This window comes from Leucopleurus acutus (assembly GCF_964270905.1).
Source record: "Leucopleurus acutus genome assembly, chromosome: 12".
Taxonomy (NCBI): domain Eukaryota; kingdom Metazoa; phylum Chordata; class Mammalia; order Artiodactyla; family Delphinidae; genus Leucopleurus; species Leucopleurus acutus.
In genome coordinates, this window is record NC_139154.1 from 20,717,445 (window position 1) to 20,734,623 (window position 17,179).

At 48.0% G+C, this 17,179-nt stretch overlaps 3 protein-coding genes across 4 annotated transcripts in view; 2 read left to right on the plus strand and 1 right to left on the minus strand.

Moving 5' to 3' along the window:
* Window positions 1-2,941, plus strand: part of NPAS2 (neuronal PAS domain protein 2) — a 101,348-nt gene extending 98,407 nt beyond the window's left edge. The window contains exons 19-20 of one of the 2 annotated variants that reach the window (XM_082851750.1): window positions 641-806; window positions 2,682-2,941. In XM_082851750.1, coding sequence (XP_082707876.1) covers window positions 641-806; window positions 2,682-2,843 — 328 coding nt within the window. In that variant the 3' untranslated portion in view covers window positions 2,844-2,941. Of the gene's footprint in view, window positions 1-640; window positions 807-2,675 lie in introns of both variants that reach the window. The other variant, XM_082851751.1, reaches the window with a different exon arrangement.
* Window positions 2,942-7,654: 4,713 nt separating this feature from the next.
* On the plus strand, window positions 7,655-12,924 carry RPL31 (ribosomal protein L31). The gene is made up of 5 exons (XM_082851769.1): window positions 7,655-7,738; window positions 8,135-8,241; window positions 11,314-11,439; window positions 12,411-12,523; window positions 12,858-12,924. Exons 2-5 carry the CDS (start codon window positions 8,135-8,137, stop codon window positions 12,887-12,889), a joined length of 378 nt encoding a protein of 125 aa, XP_082707895.1. The 5' UTR covers window positions 7,655-7,738; the 3' UTR covers window positions 12,890-12,924.
* Window positions 12,925-13,044: 120 nt separating this feature from the next.
* Window positions 13,045-17,179, minus strand: part of TBC1D8 (TBC1 domain family member 8) — a 124,970-nt gene continuing 120,835 nt past the window's right edge. Inside the window, exons 18-20 of the mRNA XM_082851770.1 lie at window positions 16,611-16,700; window positions 16,096-16,193; window positions 13,045-14,756 (exon numbers count right to left, since the gene is read on the minus strand). Coding sequence (XP_082707896.1) covers window positions 14,295-14,756; window positions 16,096-16,193; window positions 16,611-16,700 — 650 coding nt within the window. The 3' untranslated portion in view covers window positions 13,045-14,294. The remainder of the gene's footprint in view (window positions 14,757-16,095; window positions 16,194-16,610; window positions 16,701-17,179) is intronic.

Consider the following 17,179-nt stretch of genomic DNA (forward strand, 5'->3'; position numbering starts at 1 on the left):
TGCTGTGATCATGCATGTACACATATCTGTTTTAGTCCCTACTTTCACTTTTGGGGGGCATACACCCAGAAGTGGAATTGCTGGATCAGATGGTACTGCTAAGTTTAACTTTTTGAGGAAACTTCGTACTGTTTTGCACAGCAGCTGTACCGTTTTACACTCCCACCAACAGTGCACAAGGGTTCCAATTTCTCCACATCCTTGCCAACACTGTTACGTTCCGGTTTTTCTCATAATAGCATTGTAATGGGTGTGAAGTGGTGTCTCATTGTGGTTTTGATTTCCATTTCCCTAATGACGAATGGTATTGAACATCTCTTCACGTGCTTATTGGCCATTTGTAGCTTTTCTTTACGGCGATGTCTGTTCCAGCCCTTTGCCCATTTTTTAATCAGGTTGTTTGCATTTGTTGTGATGGCTGAGTTGTAGGAATTGTATTTATAGCCTGGATGTCAATCTCTTGTTAGATATATGATTTGCAAAGGATTTTCCAGCAGCCTCTTCCCTGCATGGATAGGGCGGCGCACACAGGTCTTTGTGATGAAGTGCAGTCTGTCTCTTTTTCTCTTGTTGCCCATGTTCTAGGTGTCATGTCAATAGCTTTTTTTTTTAAAGGTCTTTCTTACGTGTCACCAAACAGGTATCCACAGAGCCAGGCCGCGTGTCCAAACCCAGACGTGCACACCACCACCAGCAGCGCCTCGACCCCTGTCCTGTTGATGGGGCTCCACCCCCACTTCCCCACCTCCCAGCCGTCGCCCCTGAAGCCCGCGCAGACCCAGCAGCAGCCTCCGTGCTTCCTGCAGGTGGGGCCGGGCTGCACCTGGGCGGGGGAGACAGGGCCGAGCCCCCAGCCCAGGCCTGACAGGCCCTCCCTCCCGGGCTTTCCGTAGGGCTCTGGTCCTCAGTATCAAAATAAGCCCCGGACAGATTCATAGTTGAATCTTCATAGTTTCTAAAGTTTATAATGCTCAAAGTTGGTAAAGTCTATGTATATACAGTGTGAGAAATTTAGAAGCAGCTCTTATGCCTCATGTGGTTATGTGCTAAAAAGGTCCTTTTTTTTAAAGTAATTTTTATTATGGTGTCTGGCGTTTTTAAAGCAAAAATCAGACACTGATTGCTATGTTTGTTGGACTTGTTAGTGTGTTTATATTGCAGAGTCTCATACAAATATAAAATGAAATCATGTTTAAAGGTTCATCAAACTTCCTTTAAATGAATGAGATGGCGTTGCATGGAATTGGGGCTGTCCAGGAAGATGGGGGGCATGTTTCCTTGTGGTCGCTTCTTACTTCCAGCAAGTACCACGTGCACTGGAAGGAAGGAGGGGAGAGCAAGTGGCTGGGGGCTCAGATGGGACAGAAGTGTCTGCTGGGGCTCTGGCCTTCCCTCCCGCACCTGCCCGGGTGCCCCTTCCCGCCCCAGCCCGACCCTGTCATGTGGGGCCTCCAGCCCCTAACTGCACCCCACCCCCGGCTTGGGCCCCTTCAAAGCCAGAGGGGGCTGAGCAAGGTGACTGCGGTGCAGAGTCTTCCTTGAGGTCTAGAATGTAATTGAATTCCAGAGCCGCTCAACTGTGGTATAGTGTTCAAATCTCCCTGACTCCAGGCCTAGTGGGAGTCAACTCAAGACGTCAGCTTTGCCTGTCCCGTCAGCCTGCAGGACCCCCGAGGGATCTGGGCTGGGAAACGATGGGCTGTGAGAAGGCAGGGAGCGTCTGGCGGCGAGTTAGAGGCCGCCCATATATTCCTTCATCGGGAGTGACAGACGCGTTGGCAGGGCTCAGGGTACAAAGGGCGCTCAGGGGCCTTGAGCGCAGGGAGACAGGGGACATCGCAGAGGGCGCCCAGGCCTGGGTCTGTGTGGGTGGAGCGCTGTGGCTAGGTGGCCTGGCGGTCCAGTGGTTACGACTCTGCGCTGCCACCGCCTGGGGCACAGGTTCAGTCCCTGCTCGGGGAACTAAGATCCCCGCATGACATGCTGCCGGCTTGGCCAAAAAAGGGGGGGTGGTGCGGGGAGAGGCCCTGGTGGAGAAGGGACGGGGACGGCTGAGTGGGGGCGAAGGGGACAGTGTTCCAGCAGGTGAGGCAGCCTGAGCCAGAGTGGGGGAGCAGCCATGCCTGGGTGGCGTGGGGAGCAGGGCAGACCGGATTGCCCGGCAGAGGAGGTTTCATGGATGGGGACCATGGGAGGTGAGATGGAAGGATCCAGAGTTAACGTTTGACCAGTTGAAGGTTCTGAGCTGTAAATTAGGATGCTTCCTGGTGGATGCCGGCCGGTGATAGCATTTGGAAGTAGTTCTGGAATCAGGGGCCACCGGTGAAAAGTAGGCAGACGGCATGCAGGCGCGGATGCTGCCCCATCCATTATGTGTGTGTGGTCTCAGGTTCCGACATCCCAAAGCCCACAGGCGACGTGGAGCACGTGCTCAGGAAACCGTGCCCCGGCCGCCTAGGCCCGGTCGCTGGGCCAGGAGGAACCCCTAGTGCTGGCAGGGAGCTGGCCTTCAGAATTCGCACCCTTCTGGCAGAGCCTCAGCTTCCTCTCTCCCGGCCTGGCACTCCCCCACGCCCCGGCCGGGAGGAGGGTCTTTATTCTGACCACATCACCGCCCCAGCCGTTCAGGGGAGGAGTCCCTGAAGTGCAGAAAGAGCCATTTCCTTTCTTTCCAGGTGCAGGCACCAACCTCTTTGCACAGTGACCAGCAGGACTCGCTCCGCCTCTCCACCTACTCGCAGCAGCCAGGGACCCTGGGCTACCCTCCTCCCGCCCCCTCGCGCCCTCCCCGAAGGCTCAGCAGCCTGTCTGAGTCCTCAGGCCTCCAGCAGCTACCCCGGTAGTGCCCTGGCGCCTCAGTTGGGTCTCATCAGCTTTAACCAATGGACGGTCGAGGGGGGGGGATGGCCAGGGAGTTGGGGAGAAGAGTTTAAAGGACACCCCGGCTTTCGTGCGCACCGCATCCGTTTCAGAGCTCCTGAATGGTGACAACGTCTGAGCACAGCGGCCGGCCCGTGGAAGTGGGCAGGGACACTGGCCGTGTTTCCCTGTCCCTGCACTTTACGGCCACAGTCTACAGCCATACCTGGAAGGGACCGCGGTCCCCACGGGAGTGCATCACTTAGTTCACCTTAGTGACGGCTCATCTCGCTGCATCCTGCCCCCGCCCCTGGAGCGCGCCGGTCACTCCCACCGCTGCCGCCCGTGCGCACGTGCTCATTGGCCTGCGCTCTCTTGACTCTCTTTCCTCTGCGTTGGAGAAGCACCGGGTCAGGGATTTGTTGAAGAGAGAGAATAAAGAGATGATTTTTTTCGTTATTTCTAGATGATTGCTTCTGTTTTAATTTGCACAGCTGCACAAGGAGATAACTTAGGCACCTTCCTTTCTTAAAAATACTGTCTCCTCTCATGACTTCATTTGGAGACCCCAGTAACAAAAACAGCCCACCAATCAGATGGCAAAGCTGGTGGTCAGTCACCGGGCTGCAGCGCCACACCCTCCGGCCTGACCCTAATGGAATAAGGCTTTTCACCCCACACCGTTCCGGTGGGGTTTGGTTTGGATTGGTTTGGTTTGGGGTGGTTTTTTTGCCCCCGAATATAACACTGGACTGTTTCCTGTTTACTTCGGCGATTACAACCACGAAGGCGGACTCAAAGCAAAGCACAATCCCGTAGCTGACGTTCTGGAATTCTCGTTGAGGACTTGAGGACTGGGAAGGTTTTACCAGCCAGACGGGTCCGTGGAGCGGCAGGTCCCCAGGAAGCCCCATCACGTGCTGGCCCTTGGAATGAGAATGCTGCATCTTTCTACATATCTTTCCTGATAAGACCGAGGATTGGATTTTCCTTTTCAAAATGCACTTTGCTTTTTTTGTATGTTTTGTTATGTTGAGATGTTTCTAAAGAAAAGATTTTATGTAATTATAAGATGATGTGTAGTGAATTGTACAGCTGTTGTAATAAGGACCTATTTCTATATAAAATAAAATTGTATGGATTATGTGTAAATTATTTTGTATCTGAGACACCAGTTCCTTTCCCAAATATAAGAGGATAAAAGTTTTCTTGTGTATTTCTGTGAGTGGACATTTTGTAATAAATTAACAAATTTGTATTTCCTTCGGAGGCAGTTTCTGTCCCTTTTTCTAGATGCACGCATACATCTTTTCATCAATAAACTTCTTTTTTTTTAATTTCAAGATGTTTTTAAGGATAATCAAAGATACGGAAAAGGCGGGAACCAGCAACAAGTAAGCCGGGTGATGACCTTAGGATCTTTGACTTCAACATGCGCTTCAGCCTGTCGGGACCCTGATCTTCATTTGAGAGATTGTGCCAGAAGAAAACAACAGTTCACTGTAGAAATGACAGCAAAACAAAGTGACAAAACCAGAAAAAGTTACTGGAAACATCTCCACCTGAGAGACACAGGTAATCCACGGAGGTGGCCAAGCTGTCATCCACCAAAGCAGACATAGCCCATAGTTAAACTCACCTGGGCTGGAGTTGCATGGGCTCTGCCTGCTAGCACTTGCGCAGGGTTTGTGTGTCTGTGTGGGAGATGTGTGCCCACGTCATGTGGACGGGGGAGGTACAGCAATAGCAGACAATTCCCCCCTTCCCCGTGAGGCTTCAGCACGCTGGAATGAGGGTGCCCTGGCACACCGTGATTGAGAATCACTGACATGGCCGTGCTCAGCAGAGCCCTTTCTACAAGCATTGGCCCGAGAGAACTGAGTTCCTTTCCTTGCTCCATCACTGGAGTTCTGTGCTTCTACCTGCTTCCCTGCAAAACAGGGGAAACTCCTCTCCGTTCTCTGGCCAGGATCAGTTTTCAGTGGCATCAGAGGCTGCCAGGTAAATACATCAAAAGGAGTTTTATTATTCACACAACTGCAATATTCCTGAAAACAGGTAAGTCTAAATATTTTGCATATATTAGGATCATTTACTCTTTAAAGGAACTCTCGTTTTAAAACAAAAAGTCTGTGTGACACTGGATTACCTATTTTGTAATTTAACTGTTTTGTAAATTCAAAGGTTTACAGATCTGATTTTTCTGTAAAAGAATTTGTATTTTAATTGGCTGTCAGAATCTGCACTTCTAAGTAGAACAACTTTTTTAATGGAAACAGCATATTTGTTTTCCTAGGATTTTCTAGCTGGAAGCCATTAGAAAAGGGTGGAGTACGTCACGCTACTAATTTAATTTAGTATTGCTTAAACCTTACACATATTCAGAGTCTGGATAAACTCAGAAAACTCTTATTGGGTAATAATTCTGTAAACCCACATAACATCAGGGGAAGTTTAATCCCTTCGCTTTTGATTCATTTAATTTTGCTCATTAAAAGACTGTTTTGCAATCCTGTTCTGTGTCGAGAAAAGCCATGACCTTTCTATTTGGAAAACTATGACGTCTTGGCTCTTGAGAAGTGACTGAAATGTGAACTCTGGAATACACCAAGTTTTAGAATATTTTAAACTAACTCAATTAAAATGTAGTATCTTCTGTCTTTAATGGCAACTAACGTCCATTAAATTAATTTAAAATTTTTGTTTATACAGGCAACACGGTGAACTGATCAACTATGAGATCATTCTAAGTCGTGACATGTTGGACTCTTGCCAAAATTATCTGGTAAAATGTGGGTGTTGGGTAGAAAATTGCTTCAGTTTCTCTCTTCACTTTATGTGAAGCCTGAAGGTTTTAAAGTCATCCCTTAATAACCTAGACAAATAACTAATCTGGATCCTCCAGAGACATGACATATGTGGCTTTTTGGACACAGACGTATGAATTTCATACAATGCCTATGTGCGATGGTACAAACGACAGCATACTTCTGTATGCATAACGTGGTTGACGAAATAGCCGAAATATACAGCCTTATGGTATCTGTGAAGCAGCTTTATTTTTCCGGGCGAAAAAAGCTCATCAGAAAGAAAAAAAAATTTCCTTTAGGATTATTCCCTAACCAGCCAATGTCCAGTTATGGGAGAAGCAGGGTAACCCATCAGCACATTCACTGAAATAATACAGGCCTTAAAATATATACTCCAATATTGGGTTACCACTTTATGTACACTTAAAAGGTCCTGAATTTAATTCAGTATGTGACTCAACTTCCTTTAAAACCATCTGCCCCTCCCGAAGTCCCCACCTCTTTCAGTGGAGCCACGACCCCACCCATCGACATAAACGGAAAAACTTTATCCTCCATGCTGGTAAATTCTTTTCTGTCAGAGGGGATTTTGTACTTGGAAAGATAGTCACCACTAACTGTAAGTCATTTAATATCCAACTGACTTATCTTATAAATTTATCGATTAGCATTCTTTTAACCATTAAATAGTCAACATTTCCCTTATTAATCACATGCTACTTAAACAACAAATGAGTCAATATTTAGGAATTTACCCCCCAAATTTCCCCAATTATGAAAAGAGATTACAAATAACCCTTGTAAGAATTAAAATCTCGTCTGATACAGAAGCTTTCTTAAAAGTTCTAAAAGGATCCACAAAATATAGCTATATATATATATATCTTTACATCTAAACTGGTTGCAAAATGTGAATATCACAGATTTAACGCGTCTGTATTTTACAACATGCTCATTCTCACACCTTCTCAGCGCTCCAGTTTTAACATACCGTTCTAGGGTTTCCATAACTCACCCAGTAAAGTTTTTACACCTCCCTAGGTTTAAGGATCTTATCGTGCCCTCGCCCCCTCCAAAAGAGAACGCAATTTCTGATCGGCAGACTGAAGGTCCAGAGTTGTGAACCCGTGGGTTTGGCCTGGGGACGCGGGACTTGGCTCTGTAGTCTGTCAACTCACACCCGACCTCCTGGCGTCAGGTTCCTCCCTTTTCATACTCAAGGTACGTATCTTACATCAGGTGTTGGATAAAAGTGCTGCTTCTATTGCTATTATTGGGCCATTTTGTTGTGATAGAGCGAAAACCAGGTATTTCTTTAAGGTCATGAAATCATATTGATTTCTCCAAGGTAATAGCTTGTATAGTATTTTACTCTCCCTTTCTAAGGTGATTTTGTCAACTACTAACAGTCTCCTAAATTGACACTTCATATAGTCAGTTACAAACTGGCGACTTTGATTTCGAAACACTTCTTGTGCAGGCCTCTGCTCTGCCCCCCTCCTCGCCCCTAGCCCACGTCCCACTGCGGCTGATCGCGGCCCCCCACCCCACCCCGAGAGGCTCCCCGGTCCGGGCAGCGAGGACGCCCTTCTCGCGAGCCCGCTCTGCCCGACCGGAGCCCCTCCAGGGCGGCAGCCGCGTCAGTCGTCTCCGGGCCTCCAGCCGGGAACACGGGGTCAGACACCGCTGGCCGAATCACTGAGCGAGTGGGAGTAACAGAAGAGCGACTTTCCTCTCCGCCACGCCCTCCTCCACCTGGGGACCAAGGTCCGGTTTCCTCTGAAGAGCAAGACCGGAGGCGCAAGTCCCTCCCACACTCGTTCGCGCGCAGGAGGCGGGGTCGCGCGGCAGGAAGCAGGCACAGAGAGCGCGACGCTCCAGGTCCCGCGCCCGAGGCCCTCTAGATTTTCCCTCCCGGCGCGCGCTGCTTACGTCACAGCCTCGCCTCTTCCCTCCTCTCACCCGCCCCCTCCACCCGCCTCCAGGTGACCCGGAAGTTGTATTTGCGACCCTGCTTTCCTTCTCCCACAATCCCTCCCGGTCTTCCTTTCTAACCCCGGACGAGGAAGGTGAGTATGTGCGCTCGGTGCCGGCTGCAGGAATCCGGCGGCATCCTCGCCCCGGATTGTGTCGACTAGGACAGCGGGCTCTCTCTTGACCCGGCACGGGGCCCCGCGTTCCGACGGCACGGGAATCTGCCCTGCATTTAAGGGCTCCCGGAGACTGGGAGAGAGAGTGGCCAACCTTAGGGGAACCCGGGCCGCAGGGGTTTCCGGGGCGGGGGCACCTAAGGGGCGCGGATGCTTGGGCTGCGCGGGGTGGCCGGCTTGGCTTTGTCCAGACCTGGGGCTTCAGGGGCCTCGCCGGACCCGCTCCGAGGGCGGCTGCGTGAGGCCGGGCCGGGAGGGAGGACTTGGCTTGGGTTTGTCCCACTCGCTCTGAGCCTCGTTGTTGCCTGGGCTTAGATGGCTCCCGCAAAGAAGGGCGGCGAGAAGAAGAAGGGCCGGTCCGCCATCAACGAGGTGGTGACCAGAGAATACACCATCAACATTCACAAGCGCATCCACGGAGTGTGAGTACCCCTGCGGTCGTTTATGCGTTGCTGATGGGGGCTCCCGAGATGGCGGTCTGTTTGTCCCTGGGGTCAGTCTAGTCGTCTGGATGCTGTGTGGTCTAGAAATTACGCATTTCTTCAAAAGCTCGTCTGTATTCCGTGGACCCTGTTTAAGGCTTACAGGGGTTAAAGCGTAATGCTCAGAGGTTACTACCTAGACAGATTAGGAGAAATACGGTAATGATAAAATCATTTTACTCTGTTTCGCAGTTACACCTTGGCAGGCCTGAAGGGTGAAAGATGTGTATATGAGGGGAAGCAAGCTTTTTCGATGTGTCTAGGCCTTAGTAAAGGTAACCAGTTAGCTAAAGCTGTGCCCGGCCCAGAATACGAACACTCCGACGGGCTTCCTTTAGTTCGCTGACCTCCACAGATGCGTAGTAACATCGGTAAAGCTGTAATGCCGCAAGTGCAGCTGCTGGAGGGACCAGAAAAGAGCGTATCGGTGGGGTTATAGGGCAGTGTTTGTGCCGGCGACACCTGGAGGTCGTGGATTAGTGAGGCGCAAGCATATTGGGAACGATTTGGAACGTGCTGGTTCTTGGTTCTCGTCTCTGGGGTTTGGTTGTTCCCTGTTCTCAAGCTTAGCGAGGCCTCCCGTTTTTTCTGCACATGGTGCTTACTAGTGATGGTGGAGACCAAACCTCTTCCTGAATACTGGTACTGGGGGTATTTTTGATAGCACGTGTTGCACTGCAGAATACTCCATTCGGGCACCAGTCCGTGGAGCAGAATTGCCTGCGCTTGCTCGGGCAGTCTCGTATCTGGACGGCCCGTCTTGTGAGGGAGCTCAGTGTGCAGCAGCGTCCGCGTTGGGCCTGGCGTTTCCGGCCAGGCGTTGACCGTGTGTGAGCCAAGGAGTGTCGTGTACGTGGGGTCTCGAGGCTTTTGGGTCAAAAGTCCCGTGCCTTTTTTGTGCATAGATGCTGCTGGTAACCACGTTCTCTTCCCCTCACCCCTTAATTTGAGGGGCGTGCGTATATTCATTTGGGGAGCATATGAGGCACTTACTGTGTCTTGGGCTCTGTGGATTCAACAGGGAACCAGAGAGCCTGCCTTCCTAGTTTACTTAGTAGGGGAAGTTAGACAAGCATCCAGATACAAAATGCTGAAAAGTTGCAGGTGGAAAGTAAGTCACAAGGTGAAAGGGTGGTGTTTTAAAGGCCACACGGTTAGCGGACGTTAGAAGAGTGGGTGTGAGGCATTGTGGGTGGGCAGGTTTTTCAGGCATTCTGTGCTTTGTCGTAAGAGCCCTAAGTGAAGACCTCACGGAACTAAAACCTTCGGTCATACTTGATGGGCAGCAGTTGACAGTTCTTTGTTCATTCTTCGTTTTACTTCCAAAGATCCCACAGTGGTGGTTTTCGTGCTTCCGCAGCTGCTGCCCCTCCCCAGTCTAGTCTGTTGTTACTCACAGCCCGTCCTCTTAACATTGAGTCCAGGGCTCAGCCCCTCTCTACCTATGCTTGGTAACAGCGGCTAGCTTTAGGGTCTCGCGTATCCAGCTGCTATTAACCTGTATACTTGGGTGTTTAAATGGGTATCTCAAAAATTTTACATGGCCCCACACCAAACTCCTAGCGTCCATCTCCACCCCCGACCTTCCCATTTCCCTGTGGCCTTCGCGGCAAGTGAGTGTGTCTTCTTGGCTTGGCCTTCCCCAGGCTGATCGCACTGGTCCCACCAGCATTCTCTTGATGGTTGCAGTTAGCGGCTCCAGCTCCTGGCTCCCTCTTCCAGCCCCAGACACCCAGGCTGTTCTCAAGGCCCCCACTGGCTTCCCATCTTAACTCAGATGAGAAGCCAAAGTTCTTGCTATGATTCCACGTGGGTTGGCCACTTTCTCTCCTAATCAAAGCAGGCAAGTACCTGATTCAAGCTCACAGTTTGGGTTTAGTTTTACCTTTTTTCCCCTGCCGTAATGCTTTTTCTATTAGGTAGATAAATAGTTGCCCTCATCATCTTTGGGTCTGGACTTCAGTGTCTCAGTGGCCATCTTACTTGAAACCTGCAGCCCCCTTCCTTCCCTAATGCTCCCTCTTTTCCCTGGTCTGTTTTTCTCTGTGGCGCTTGATACCATCTGACATTCTCCATGTGTCAACTACGAAAGCTACGTGGGAAACAGGCTTTTGTCTGTTAAACCTACTGCTGTTATCTCTAGTGCCTTTTATTTCTAGGTGGTTAAATATTTAAGTGAACGAAGCGACCTTGCTTGATGGATTCAAGGAGGCTGGTGAGGGGTAGAGCAAAGGGAGCAAGGGGGACATGGTAATTGACATGGCTCCTTGTGACAGTCACAGTCCTGGGGCGGGGGAGCACAGCCTTTAAGCTTCGGTCTCTGCCCCACTTGGAATAACCTTTGCTTATCCAAATGCTTGACCATTTCAGCCGGTAGTAAACTTTGGCTTTTTCACGTTTTGTATTTAACTGAAAGCATGAAATTCAAAGGAATTTACGTACCCTCATCTAAACAGCAGGTTAATGATGCCTAACACATGCCGAGAGATCCGGAGCATTAACTGTTGCCCTCATCGTGTTTCTTGAGAGGGAATTGGTACATTTCAGGCCCTTGCTCTTTAAGCATAGACCAAGTTAATAATGAACCGTTAAATCCCATGTCTTAAGATGTGGCAAATAATAATATTGTGACCCGAGGACACGGTATTTACTTCTGTGTTCTTTATGTTCAAGCGTATTCTAACATCAGTCTTAGATTATACTCTCCCTGGCAGATGGTATTAGACCTTGGGGGTGTTTTTGTTTTATCAGGAAGGGGTCGGCCAGTGTGTATATTAGCATCTCTTAAGGATCGTATACAGAGTCCTTGTTCTATGTGACTGAAAGTAGATTGTGTGTCTTCTGTGTCCCAAGTATTATAGTAGTTGCTGGGCATTACATAGTGGTGGAGGAAAGAATTGTTCCTGCCCTGTTCAAGGTTTAGTTTAGTTTTATGAAAATAGGACATGGTATATTGTGTATTTCATTTAATTTTGTACTTAATTGATTTATTTACTTATGTTTGAATCTCAGGGGTTTCAAGAAACGTGCCCCTCGGGCACTCAAAGAAATACGGAAATTTGCCATGAAGGAGATGGGAACTCCGGATGTACGCATTGACACCAGGCTCAACAAAGCTGTCTGGGCCAAAGGAATAAGGTACTCAAGTTGTCTGTGTTACAAGATGAACTTTCACAATTCCACTAGGTAATGCACATGGAGGTACAAAGAAAATAACTGACTCAAGAGAGTGGGGTAGTATCTGCAGGGAAGCCCTTTGAACTGAGACCCAAATGACGTAGGAGCCAGCAGTGTGAGGGTCAGGTAAGAGCATCACGCGAAGCGAGACCAAACTTCGGTGACTTGGGGACAGAGGTTGGTGACGGTGGAGCAGGTTGTACGGCTTGAGAACAGTGGGGATGGAGAGTTAGGCAGGCGACAGATCTTGTAGGTGGTGGCACAGAGTTTGGACTTCTGTCTGGACGTATACTGGGAAGCCGCTGGAGCAGAGTTCCTGGGGGACGGGGGCTTTTGGTTGTCGGTAGTGGGGGGTGGTCACGGGCCAAACATTGTACCGCGCACAAGGCAGGCCACCCAAATACACGCAAAAGCAAGTATCCAGCCCAGGTATCAGTAGTGCCGAGGTTAAGACCTGCTTATAAGCAGGGGGCTGCTTTCGCTGTGGAGGACGGTGGAAGTGGGACCGGCCACGGGGCGTGGAGCTGGCGGGGACTAGGTGATGTGTAAGATGAGTGGGGGGGGGGGGCAGGGGTGTCTTAACATTGGAGTCCGATGCGGTGACAGGGACCTGAGATTCAGCCCTGCAGTAGGCTGGCATTGGTGCCTGTGAGCTCCCTTGAGATAGGGGAGGAGTGGTATGGCATGAGCCGAGAGAAGTTTCAGGACACCTTCTGTCCTTGGATCAAGAAAAGGTGGGGATGCAGTCGCCTGCGATGCTGCTGAGAGGTTGGCCGGGCCCCGAGGAGGAGTTGTGTGGGAGGCGAGGAGCTGAACCTTCAACAGTTGCATGTGCTCGGTATAGCCTGCAGGGTCAGTGCTGCCCCAGCGTGGCAGTGGTGGCTGCCTACTGACACTAGTACGTCCTGACACCAGCGTTCTCTATTTTTCAGGAATGTCCCATACCGTATCCGCGTGCGGTTGTCCAGAAAACGGAATGAAGATGAAGATTCACCAAACAAGCTCTATACGTTGGTTACCTATGTACCTGTCACCACTTTCAAAAGTAAGTTCTACTTCATCCCACAAAGGTGTTTAAGCCCTCAGCCTTTTTATAACCTGAATTCATTTGTTCAAATACTGTGCACCTATATCCCTGGCATCCTTCCAGTAGGGATATAAGTTACAGGCATAATCGGTAAACCTTTTTTAAATTGTGTCATGGTGTGGGAAAATGCAAAAGGATAAGAAGGATACAGAATAGGTCTGTTTTCTGGGTTGTGAAAGGGCACGTGGAATAGTAACATTTACCTAAACCCTTGAAGAAAAGGTTCTTGGGGTGTGAAAGTATGGGACGGGGTGTGTGGGTGTGGAAGGTGACGGGCTGTCTTCTTTTGCAGATCTACAGACAGTTAATGTGGATGAGAACTAACTGCTGATTATCCAATAAAGTTACAGAGCTGCCTTCGCATCTTGATTTTCCTTTTCTAGTTGCAGGTAAAATAGGCTTGTCTGTTTGAAAGCAGTTCCCAGTTACAGGAGCATTTGGAGAGTGTTTCCTAACCACTGTGCCTGGGCCCCTTCTCCCCATTCCCTGGAGTTTCTGAATATTTGCACAGGGCCTGGGCAGGTGTTCTAAGGTGCTTTTGAAATGCATCCCTGGCTTGGTAATGGCTGTTCAGGTGGTTGGGACATTGGGGGTGATGTTAATGCTTTTACAGGTGTGTTTTGTGAATTCTAAGGTAACATTTTTCCAGGCACTGGCATGTAGAACTTAATTGCCACTTTTAACATGCTGAAATGGTACACTTTGGATATTCTTAGATTTAATGAAGTATGTACAGTTCCTTTTTAGCTCGCTCACTTGTGGTGGCCCCGTGAGGTGTTCTTAGTCCTGGTTTACATGGAGTTAAAAGCTCAGGGGTAACCTTTCTTAAAAGGTTGCTAAATTCAGCCTGAAAGCAGGGTGTTGCAGGGATCATATTTCATCAGTGCTTGTACCACTGATACGAATAAAATGCCAGAAAGAGGTCCCCTTTTGAAGCCCTGGTGATGACAGTAGTGGGGTTGGGGGCTACCTGCAGTGTAGTGTACTATCCGCCGGGAACATGGTGGGGCAGAGGAATCTCCAGGTTATCCATTCACTGGCACAGTCCAGACCTCAGACACTGAAATAAGTAAAGATATAAACAGACCAAGTCAATACAAAAATTTCTTATTAAAAAAACTTGGAGGCCAACATTGAAAGCGTGGTTTGTACACATTTTTTGGAAGGACACAAAGTGAATACAACAAATATATTAAAATGGTTTCAATTACCAGCATTGAAACGAAATTAGTGCAAAAAAGCCAAATACAATTGCACAGATAGTGGCTCTTAAATCTTGAAAGTGAACTTGATTCTCAATCCCGCCCATGTGAAGTGAAGGATGAGTGCTTGGGCTTTTCTCCTCTCTGGGTTAGTATCATACATTTGACTTTCTTATATTCCATCTGAGAACAAAATACTAGCATCACAGCAGAAGTGCCCTTTACAGCAAATCTGGTAACAGTGAAGTTGCAAGTCATAGCATCAAGGGAACTGATGTGAGACACTCTCTAGCAATGACAGTGTCCAACTGAATTCTCTTAAAGAATAGACAGAAACGCTGGAGGGTTGCATCAGTTCCCCACCCCCCACCCCCGCCACCATTGTGGCTGTCAGGTTGCTTATCCAGATGCCCAGCTTGTAAAGTGTACTCACAATGAACTAGACAAACCTAGACTTACGGGCTGACAGCCCACAAACCTGGCCTGTGCTTTGGTATGGAGGCTGGTCTCAGCCACCCGCTGTCCTGCTACGGGCTGCTCAGCTTGAGTTCAGGCTGTGACTGGCGGTTCATTTCACACGTTTTGAGGCTGTACTGATTGATCTTGGCATTTTCAAGTTTGGATTTAATGTCCAGTGGCTTTTCAAAAAAGTTGACTAGTGACTGTTCAGTCAGAAGTGAAGCTAAAATATGTTCAAGGGAGACAGTCCAGTCCCCTTGTGCCGCTTCAGGAAATGCCTGGGACTCTCGGGGGCTCTTCCCATTGTGGGTGTCGGCAAACACCGAGTCCTGCTCAGGAGAAGGAACCAGAGCCTGCGGCTCCTCCCCTGCTTCCTGGGAGCAGCTTCCAGAGCTGCTGCCCCGCTGCCCCACTTCCCCGATCTGCAGCAGCAAAGTGGTTACCGTGGCGATGGCTTGATACAAATCATTTTCTTCTGGATCCTCATGGAACATACTGTACAGTGTTTTACAGAACTGGATAAATTCTCTCTGGAATTGAGAAAAAACAAGTCTGCATGTAGCAGCGTAACAAGAATAGCAGCATATCGTGAGCTTTTTTCAAACTTAATACCTAGTTCTTTGAAAAAAAAAAACCACATAGTACTTTTTGAAGCAGAAAATAAGAGGTATTCTCTGCCCTTCCATCATACTGAAGACACACCGTTAATAGTCCAGGGGATTTCAGCACACATGTAGACTTGTGCTGTCTATACAGAAGTGTTAGACCCTTTAACCCAGCAAGACAACTAATGTATTCAAAAGCTGTGCACAGAAATTTGTTTATAAGGATGTTTAGGCTAGGGTTTATTACAGCAAAAGGTTGGAAACGGCCTAAATATTAAGATTGAATGAGATTATGATTTGGTAATCTGCTGGGAATGCCAAGCAGCAACTAAAGGCCATTAAATGAAGTAGAACAGTGATGCCTGGTGCTTTGTCAAGCTACACACATACTCCTGCCCAAACAGAACCTTTATGTTGTGTGATAGAGGTACTGCAGGTGGAACTTAGCTGCACAATTACTCCAGGAATAGGAAAAAGGATGAGCTACTAATTTAGTGTTTAATGACCTGGGAGAAACATCCATGATTGTTAACTGAGGTATGACTGACAACACTGAGATTTAACTGACTTTATATCCAAAGAGTAGAATATTTGAAAGCAACTCAACAGAGTTGAGCAACACTTCTTTGTTTTGTGGGAAAAAAAAACCAAAATAACCCTGCTAAAGGGGTTTGAGTCCTATAGTAAAGGGACGTTTTCAGCTTGAAGCCTTATCAGGACAGTATAATATGTAGCCAGTGATTTTCAGGAAACCAGAAAGAGTACACTATTACATGAAGAATGCTGTATACACGCTCCCCCAAATAGCTTCCATCGCTCTAGGGCATAAATCTGCATCACAACCTGGTAAATGAATTTGATATAAAAACTTCAGGGACTCCCCTGGCGGTCCAGTGCAGGAGGTCCCTGAAGAGACTCCACGCTCCCAATGCAGGGGGCCCAGGTTCGATCCCTGGTCAGGGAACCAGATCCCACATGCAGCCAGATTTTTTTTAATTCTCTTATTAAAAATAAAAACTCTTCAAAGAATGAAGTGTGTGGCAGCCTCCTGAAGAGCTCTGGGTATCTGGACAGCTGAATGGATCACAGTTTAAATGTTTCCCATTTAAACATCACAGTGTTCAGCTCCCAGAAGTTATAAGGTCTTTCTTTGATTATAGCTCTGGAGGTAACGGGGGAGGGCGTGCAGCTGAATTAAAAAGCCTACGTCTGAACCAGTCACTCGGCAAAATGGTGACTCCTCTGCACAGAATACAGTCCATACCTGGCTCATTTTGGGCAACTCCTTCTCAGTTTTGTCTTTCTCTTTGGCTAAATCTTTAATCATCTGCTTCAGCTGTTTCTGATAATCAACTGTATCACCTTGAGACAAAGGAAACACAATATATACTTTAGTCTAAGTAAATTCCATGAAAGCAAAAGGAAACTAGGTAGAAAGGAATGGTGAGGGGTTGAGGAATTCCACTAAGCAAATGCCGTATATACAAACTGAAAAGCAGAGACCAGAAGTCTTGTTTTACAGAAAGTGGCCACAAATAGGTGATGGTAGCCGAGTTACCTCTTGCTACAAGAGGAGCCCTGAAAGATGAAGAGGAATAAAGTGGTGGTGGGGTTGAAGGCAGTTTGGAAGGTTTCTGGCCTCTGAAAGCAGTGGTCTCAGTGTTAACTCCCAGGCGGGAGGGAATAGATTAGTCTGCTTCTAAGAAGAGCCGTGAAATCCGATGCCCTTAACCACTGCAGTGGTGTGCCTGACGGAAGATAATGAAAAGAGGTATGTACCACTGGACTTGCCAAAAACCAGGGGTCTTGACGTCGACAACAGAGGATTCTTCAATGGTGACTGGCTGTCTCGGTCATTTTCAGTGAGTGCTTTTTAAAAAAAAAATAAATTTTAAAAATTAAATTGAGGAAATTGTGTCTTAACCAAAACTGACAGAGTAATTTAGCTTTTAAGGTAAGAAAACTAAAGGTGAAGCTAGGAGCCCCCAGCCTGATGGCCGCAGGGTCTTCCCAGGGTCTGTGAACCCTGTGTACTTCAAGAAAACATCACACACCAGTAACGCCTTTTCCCAGGTGTCTGCAGGTGTTGTAATGATACACAGGTTCACAGGACATTGCTGATACTGACCTAGAAAAGTGTATGTGTGGTAAAATCCCATTTTGTCAAACTAAATGTAAGGGTACACATGCACACATGGGATTCTAGAGATAAACACACTTAGATTTCTGGAGGGTGCATTAACAATTGCTTTAAACTGAGGGTATTTTTTTCCCAGTAATTAGCACATACTGCTATACTTACATAACTTCTAACAAAAATTAGAAAAAGCTTAACTGAAAGCATGTTA